Source organism: Benincasa hispida, chromosome 1 (assembly GCF_009727055.1).
Source record: "Benincasa hispida cultivar B227 chromosome 1, ASM972705v1, whole genome shotgun sequence".
Classification (NCBI taxonomy): Eukaryota; Viridiplantae; Streptophyta; class Magnoliopsida; order Cucurbitales; family Cucurbitaceae; genus Benincasa; species Benincasa hispida.
Genome location: NC_052349.1, coordinates 56,889,627 through 56,898,231, shown reverse-complemented (window position 1 = coordinate 56,898,231; position 8,605 = coordinate 56,889,627). Strand labels below are relative to the sequence as shown.

The 8,605-nt window shown below is 34.4% G+C and overlaps 1 protein-coding gene across 1 annotated transcript; it reads right to left on the bottom strand.

Moving 5' to 3' along the window:
* Positions 1-2,529: 2,529 nt before the first annotated feature.
* Positions 2,530-8,174, bottom strand: LOC120088070 (probable LRR receptor-like serine/threonine-protein kinase At1g63430). The gene is made up of 12 exons (XM_039045114.1): positions 7,415-8,174; positions 6,859-7,000; positions 6,539-6,754; positions 6,295-6,441; positions 5,323-5,436; positions 5,180-5,244; positions 4,308-4,562; positions 4,010-4,215; positions 3,737-3,869; positions 3,508-3,662; positions 3,180-3,395; positions 2,530-3,063 (listed from the first exon to the last, which is right to left on the bottom strand). The coding sequence occupies exons 1-12, from the start codon at positions 7,497-7,499 to the stop codon at positions 2,818-2,820; spliced, it is 1,980 nt and encodes a 659-aa protein (XP_038901042.1). The 5' UTR covers positions 7,500-8,174; the 3' UTR covers positions 2,530-2,817.
* Between the last annotated feature and the right edge of the window lie 431 nt (positions 8,175-8,605).

The following is an 8,605-nucleotide window of genomic DNA, read 5'->3' as shown; positions in this document are numbered from 1 at the left end:
TTACAACATTTGTAACATCTACAAAGCGGGTCGTATCATTGTTTCACCAGGATAGGTATCCCTCCTTTATCCATATAACTACAAACCATTTAGATTATTATTTAAGACATGATCCATTTGTATGTCTCACATATATGCTTAAATTACACGAAATAACCACCGATTTTAGTTATTGGATTTGAGAAAATGCAAATAAAATAACATTTATTTTATTAATATCAATGTGTACATAATGTTTACAAACTACGAGACCACCGAGAGAATTAGGATACCAATCCCAACAGTCACAACATATTTATATGGATCTCTTGATAATGATATTTATAGAGAATCCCAGAAGGATTTAAGGTGCCTGAAACATATACATCAAATTCTTGGGAATGGTATTCAATAAAGTTACAGAGATCACTATATGGATTGAAACAATCAGGATGGATGTGAGACAATTGTCTAAGTGGTATATTATTGAAAGAAGATATCAAAAAAATTCTAATATGTTCGTTTGTTTTTAAGAAGAAATCACAATCAGATGTGCTATTATAACTGTATATGTTGATGATTTGAATATAACTGGAACTCCTGAAGAGCTTTCAAAGGAAATGGAATATCTTAAGAAAGAATTTGAGATGAAAGATCTCGGAAAAACAAAATTTTGTCTTGGTTTGCAAATTGAGTATTTAGCAGATGGAATATTTATTCATCAATCAACTTATACAGGAAAATTTTAAAAATATTTTATATGGACAAAGCACATCCATTAAAATATTCCAATGGAAGTCCCTTCATTGGATATAAAGAAAGATATATTTCAACCTCGAGAAGATAATGAAGAACTTCTTGATCCTGAAGTACCATATCTTAGTGCAGTTGGTGCACTTATATATATTGCTAATAATACAATACCAGATATTGCATTTTCAATAAATTTATTAGCTAGATATAGTTCTTATCCTACAAAAAGACATTGGAATGGAATTAAGCATATACTCCGTTATCTCGAGGAACAATCGATATGGGTTTATTTTTATTCAAATAAATCAAATTTTGATCTAGTTGGTTATGCAGATTCTTGATATTTATCGATCCACATAAAGCTAGATCTCAAACAGGTTATCTGTTCACATGTGGAGGAACTGCTATATCATGACGATCGGTAAAAATAGACTACAACGGTCACTTCCTCAAATCATGCTGAAATTCTTATAATTCATGAGGCTAGTCGAGAATGTGTATGGCTAAGGTCAATGACTTAACACATTCGTGAAATGTATAGCTTGTCTTCTAATAAAAATCTTCCAACAATATTATACGAAGACAACAACAGCTTGCATAGCCCAAATCAAAGGAGGATAGATTAAAGGAGATAGAACAAAACATATTTCACTGATTTTTTCTACACTCATGATCTTGAAGAAAATGACGACATCACTATATAACAAATTTGTTTGAAGGATAACCTGGCAGACTTATTTACAAAGGCATTACCAACCACAACTTTGAAAAATTGGTGCACAACATTGGAATGTGGCGACGTAGAGATCTTAAGTGATATTTTCATGAGAATGAGTAAATATATTGTATTCTTTTAGAAGTATGTATTATATGAATATGTATTCTTTTTCCTTCATTACGGTCTTTTCCCATTGGGTTTTTCTTAGTAAAGTTTTAACGGAATCTCTCTCTAATATTCAATGCAAATTCACCTAAAATTTTGGGATGTTACACAATCACTTGCTTCCGCTACAAGATTCGATCTCTTCACATTATAGAGATTAATCTCTCAAACTTTTTATGCTTTCTTTGTATTCTCGTGTTTAAAATGCATGTTTTAGAACTTTCAATCTAATTTGATCAATTAAATTGTGAAAAGTTCAAAATCTTGAAGTTAGAAACAAGTTCTCTTTTCTTATTGATCTTTGATCAACCTTTCAAACTAAATTTGTATAGCTTTCTTGGGATTGCTTATCAATTAGTTATCAAGGGTTAAGTTTATTACTATTATCGGAGTTCACCTTGTTGAAGGGGGAGTTTTCAAACATGATTGAAGTAATCCTCTTTATCATTTGGTATAAAAGCATTAAATACATTTAAATAAATTGATACACCTAACATTAAATATATGGATGAATCTGAATTTCAAGAATCATGAAATCCTGTTGAATGATCTTGAAGCTTCAAATGTTGCATCTCTTCAACTCTATTTGAAAGCATCTCTTCAACTCTATTTGAAAGCTTAGTTTAGAACTCAATGCTCCAACGCTAATCATTACCTACCAACTATTTACCTATCAGAAGGTTCATCTCACCAACATATTACTAATAAATAATAATTTAATATATTTTGTCTATAATAATAATTTAATATACTAATAATTTAATACTATCTTTCAGTCTTGTCAACTAACAGTTAAATGAGTTCATAAACTATCTAGAACTATTTTTCAAAACTCCAAGAACTAACATATATTTTTTAGGCCAAAATGGATATCAAACCCAGACTAATTTATCCTAAATCATATAGGAGAGACATTGAGTTTTTTAGACGGAGATGAACATGTTCATTTGTACTAATTATGGCAGGCAACAAAGAGGGGAAACCTCCTTAATGCTTTCACTTAACTATTTCAACATTAGGGGCATCCTTCCTCTATCATCTGATGCATTGAGCACGAACTTCATCTGCTCTGGCGCTCATAGCATATACAAGAACAAAGAAAGAAACTCAAACCAGAAAAAGTAGTATTACATTTTTGTATATATAGAGCTATATATCTATATTTATATATCTGATTATCTATGTGTTAGCTCGAACCTCATCTATGAAGAAAGTGCAAGTTCAGCCCAAGCAAGAGAAGATGCCTTCAACTCAACAGAGACTGAGGTATCAATTCTGGTCTCTAACATGCTGCATAAGTCCTGCATACAAATCAGCTTCGTGGGCTGTGGATAAATGCAAAGATTTACTACCTCGCATATCGTCCTCAGATCTTCATCTGCAAAATGCTTCACTTCTGGGTCTACCAAGCAAGACATTCCATCAGGCGATTCAAGGTATTCCTTGGCCTGTGATGAGAAGAAAGACCAAGTTTTTAGATTTTCTACCCTCTAGAATCAGTGGTTTAACATCATTGTAACAACAAAGTTTCTGTCAAAAAGCTCAAAGATAGTGAGTTTCTTACCCAGTCTACCAAGCATTCTTTGTCCTTACAGTATGGAGGTCTCCCACTGACTACTTCCAGTAAAAGAACACCAAATGCGTAAATATTACTTTCTATATCAAGATGACGTGGTTCGAGTGAATTTGGAAGAAGACATTGAGTGACTTGGTTTCCAATGGAGCCTGAGTTCTTTTCTGACCTTGAAAGAATGGTCTTCCAGCTTTCAAAGTCAACCAGCTGCAGTTGAAGCCAAGAAACCTCTCATTAAGGTCCAAGGATTATAAGAGATCGTTTGTAAGATTGTATAATAGAAGGAAACATGTTTCAGCAGTATGTATTCTGGCAGAACCTTGGGTGAGAAATCATCTGTAAGATATACAGCACCAGAATTCAACTCTGATATAGTGAACGGTGGTTGAAGTTCACCATGAAGATACTTAAGTCCACGGGCCATGCCCAAAATAATATTCATTCTTCGTGTCCAGGATAAACAACCTTCTCCATCTGCAAGCACACAGAAATTATCTCCAAAGTAATGAATTTGGTAAGAGGTAAAAAGAAAAAGAAACTCGACTTACAATGAAGGTGCTCATATAATGTGCCATTTGATGCATATTCAAAAACCAGCATCCTTGTAAATGGACTGCTTTCTTTACAATAGCCTAGCAACTTTCCTACATTCTCATGATTTAGTCTTGCTAGATCTGCCACCTGAAGGGAAATCGTATAAAAACAACCATTTAATTGATTTAGCAGTCATCCAGGTTTCAATCATACACACGATGGTTCAATAACTTCCAAAATGAATACTTCAGGATGGAATTTAGAACTTCAGTTGTAGATGATCATACCTCTCGCTGAAAATAAAGCTCGAGATAGTCTGTCCAGTTTTCTTCTTTAATGCATATTGAGATAACAGCAATCTCAGGCCCACCTTTCATGGTCCCCTTGTAAACTAGACTATCCGGTGAGGAGCCAATAATATTACTAAAATCTTCACAGGCTACTTCAAGCACTTGCCTGCTGATGCTTGGCACATCTTTCAACATCTCAGTGTCTGTCAATAAATCACAAAAGTTAAAGCAAACATTTACAACAAACAAAGAGCTAATTACATTGACGCAAAGAATTTCAAGCTATGTAACATACCAATGTAAAGGCTAACATGGTCCTTCCCACTTGAGGACTTCTTCCACGGGATGATGATCGAGGATTTGCCATTGCATCTACGAAGAGAAGTGATCACAGCAATTATAAATAAAGAACCCGTCGTGATTCCAGTGATGATTTCAAGGGTTAGAAGCCAGGCAGGTTTTGAAGTTCTTTGGTGTTCGGAAGCATGTTGAACAGGTACATGCTTTGAGCTGCCTCCTGGATGTGATTGAGCAGGAGGAGCACCACCACCTACAACAGAATTGTAATCACAAACTCCAATTACCAGAATTCAATTGTTAATAGCTATTGGTGATGACCCATTAATCAGATATAAGGTAAAAAATCTAAGAAATGAACTAGTTGCATATTTGAGTGTTCAAATCCAAGACCTTTGAATAAATATATTAAACCTGCCTCCACAAACTATTCTGTATGGACCACTTCCACTTGTGGCTTAGAAACCAAACATAATGGTTTAACAACTTTGAACCAACAAGAGATGAAATAGTTGCATATCTGTGTGTTACTTCAAAATATTGGTCTACAAAATTCAGTTAATATAAACTTAAGGAAACAACTAGAAGCCTACAGTATATCCATCTTCACAGGCTTATATACACAAACATATTTAGGATTAAGTTTTCACGGATGTCAGATTTCTTTGACATCAATATCATTTGTGGTTTTACAAATAGCAAAGACGCTATTACCTCCCAGTTCTTTCAGTAAACCATAATATGGAATTAGTGGGTGATTTCTTGTCTTCCATAGACAATCTTCCATCTGGTTGTTTGTCTTATTTCAATGTTTCCAATATTCAAAAGAAAAAAAATGAAAAAGAAAAAAAGAATATATGTCGATCTTACCACATTGAGCTGCAGTACGCTGTTTAGGATAATTGTATTGAAGACAGTTCCCTTGAAAACTTGACCTGTAACGGATGTAATCAGCAAAAGTAAAGGAATGAAGTAAATAGTATTTATGATGAAAGAAAACCTCGAAAGATTACTTTGGAAGATAGTCCTCCAAGCATTTGGGTATTTTCCCAACAAAGAAATTGTATGAAAAATCTGCAACCTTGAGCTCAGTTAAGTGACAGAATCCAGGTGCATTTGGAGCATACCTGAAATGTGATGATAAGAGACGAGGGACAGAAATAGATTATTAAAGGAAGGGACCAAAAACCTAGAATTCCCAAACAGGTTTATTCAGCCATTAAGAAGACTCGAACTTTGAAGGGGAAACAAATATTCAAGGATGAACTGAGAATCTATGCAACATCATCATGATCTCAACATAATGAACATAAAGAGAATTATTTTTTGGACCTGACGAATCTGCTGGTGAATTACTTCACAATTTATAACTTGATGCACTTATGTGCACAAGTCAAAATGAGGAGCATTCATACAAGTATTCACTATGCCTTATTAGTCATCCATATCTAACACTACTGTCGATTATGGACATTGACCACGAACTTATAGTGCAGAAGTGTAGCATTTCCTAACTTATAGGAGTGTGTGGAAATTTTAAGGAGTTTGCCAGATGTCCATTGGTGAATCTAAAGGTAACTTTATTTATATTTGGTGAGTTACCATCTCTGCAGCCCTATTATGAGAAACCTGCAAAGAGAAATTAATGGATCTTCAAGGAGATCTGAAGGCTGGTGGAAGAGATTAAACGTTTTTTTCTTTCTTTGATGAAAGAGATTAAACATTTTTTTTCTTCTTCCCTTTCGACGGTGTTCCCTTAACATTTCACAAAATAGTTCTATAGTTATTCTCCACTTTTCATTCATTTCAACTAGAAAACCAATTTTTAGTCTCCAATTCCATTTTGGTTGGCTTAAGATGAAAGTAGTCCTACTCACTATATTTTTACATCTCCCTTTGGATAAAATTATTTCATATATTAAAAATTGTAAAATTCAAAGAACATGCCATCCTACCTGCTTCCAATTAGACATGTAAATACTTACCTTCTAATATTGGACGTATACTTTGAACTGTCACCATCTGGAATAGATCCTTGAAGTTTATTCCTATCTAACCTAAGTTCTCTGAGGTATCTCAAATTTCCCAGCTCAGGCGGTAGCCTCCCGGTCAATCCGTTTGATTCAAAGTTGCTGCAACAATAAAGAGGAAACTAAAAGGGTGAGAAAAGTTCATGGACAAGCATGTTCAAAGCTCAATCAAAAGAAAAATAAAGTTATTTGTTTTCACATTTTCAAAATATCTGTTAAACCCCCAATCTCTGAAGGGATCGGACCAGAGAGTCGATTCGTCCCCAAATCAAGGACCTTAAGTTTCTTTAATAATCCCAGCTCCTTAGGTATTGTTCCAAGCAGATTGTTGTCATGAAGATACAGTTCTTGCAGGAACCTGAGTTGACCCAAGCTTGGTGCTAGAAATCCTTTCAATGACGCCCTAGAAATGTCACTGCAACATCGAACCCAATCCAGTGTCTTAGATTTAAGCTATGATAGCTGAATGCAGAGCAAAAGAAAAGGAAAAGAGCCACAAAGCCCAAGAAACATACTCACAGCTTTATAATATGGCCTCCATCTGGAGAACAGGAAATTCCAGACCAGTTACAGGGATTTTTTTCAACTTGTAAATCCCAATTTGAAAAAATTCGCTTTGGGTCTTCAGATATTTGTTCTTTGAAGGTGTTAAGAGCCGATGCTAGAGAAAAGTAGAAAAAAAAAAAAGAACATCCCAGTCACAGGCTATACATAATTACATTAACCAGTTTCTTCTTTTTTTTCTTTCTGCTCAGTAAATTGATATAACTTGAGCCAGATATAGAAACATAGCTAAACAAACATAGTAAACTTTGATCTGAAAGCAGAAACAGAAGCATGATTTGATCAAGATCCGGATCCCACTACTTGAGTAACACACTAGAACTCTGCATCATTTCACGACACAGGATTTGCTCATAACCTTTTACTTTCACTTACCATTATTGAACCGACTGTCTTTATGAAGCCAATTCTAAAACAAAACTATACATATCATCTCTTGAATTTGCCCTTCTAAAGAAATTTAGAAAATATACCAACGAAGGATCAAGATCTGGCAGAGAAGTTCATCTACCTTCATTCAACGCAAAGGAATCACTGGTCACAATCAGAACTGCAGAGATCAGACAGAAAATCTGGACAGAAGAAAAATATCCCATTCTCTCTCAATTTTCCCAAGGAAGAACAAAACTCAGAAAGCTCAATGAACCCGCATTGCCCAGAGAAACGAAAGAGCCCCCAAACAAAATGAAGAAGAAGAGAGAAACAGCCAAAGGAAATCGAGAAAATAACTCTGCATCCTACTAAAACTGTAATCTACTAATTCGAGAAGTGGGTTCAAGTTCAATACAGAGACTGAATCAGTACATTAAAAGTAAATGAGATGAAACCCAGAACAGGGAAGACTTCATTACTCGCAAAAACTAGCAAACCAAAGAAAAAAAATAAAAGAAGGGAAGTTTTGAATATGAAGAAGCCTTAAGTTAAGCAGCAGAGAGAAGTGAAACTTGGATTAGAAGAGAGGTTTTGGGGAATAGTAAAACAGAGAGAAGGGTTGTTGAAGAAAAAAAAAATGAAAAGGGTTTGCTGAAAGCGATGGATTTGAAGTGGGAATGAACTTTTCGGTGCCAAATCTGGAGGTTTCTGCAGCTCCTCACTTTGATTTGGCGGTTCCCATTTGCTTTTTCTTTAAAATCAAACCATCACACTGATTCTTCTTCTTCTTCTTCTTCTTCTTCTTCTTCTTCTTCTTGCAGAGACAGTGGTTGGTTTGTTATTGTAATTGGATGGCATAGACGACTCCACAGACATCATCTTCTTCTTTTAACTATTCTGCTAATGATTGCATTGCAAGTGAGATTTGTTTAATTTTTCTTCCCTTAATTAACTCTTTTGGAATTTTCTTTTCACGTTCTCATGATGTGATTCATTGGGCTTGGTATTAAATTTTCAGTGAATATTTTCATTCTTCGGCATCCAGCTAAATCCAATTTTTATGTTTTTTTTTAAGGTTTTCTAGTGTTCAATGGATAGACAAGTAAAGCCCAGTTAAAAATATGTAATCAAACAATGTAAACTGATTGAGGTAGAGCATTTTTAATCTAATTGCATTTAAAAATTATCTATATTGTTATCGTTATCTTTATTATTGATCTTCCAAAGAAATAATTATGAATTTTGACACAGTTACTATTACCGTTACAATTTGACCTAATGATAACAGTCAAAATTCACAATTTTTAATAAACACAATAAAAACAATCCA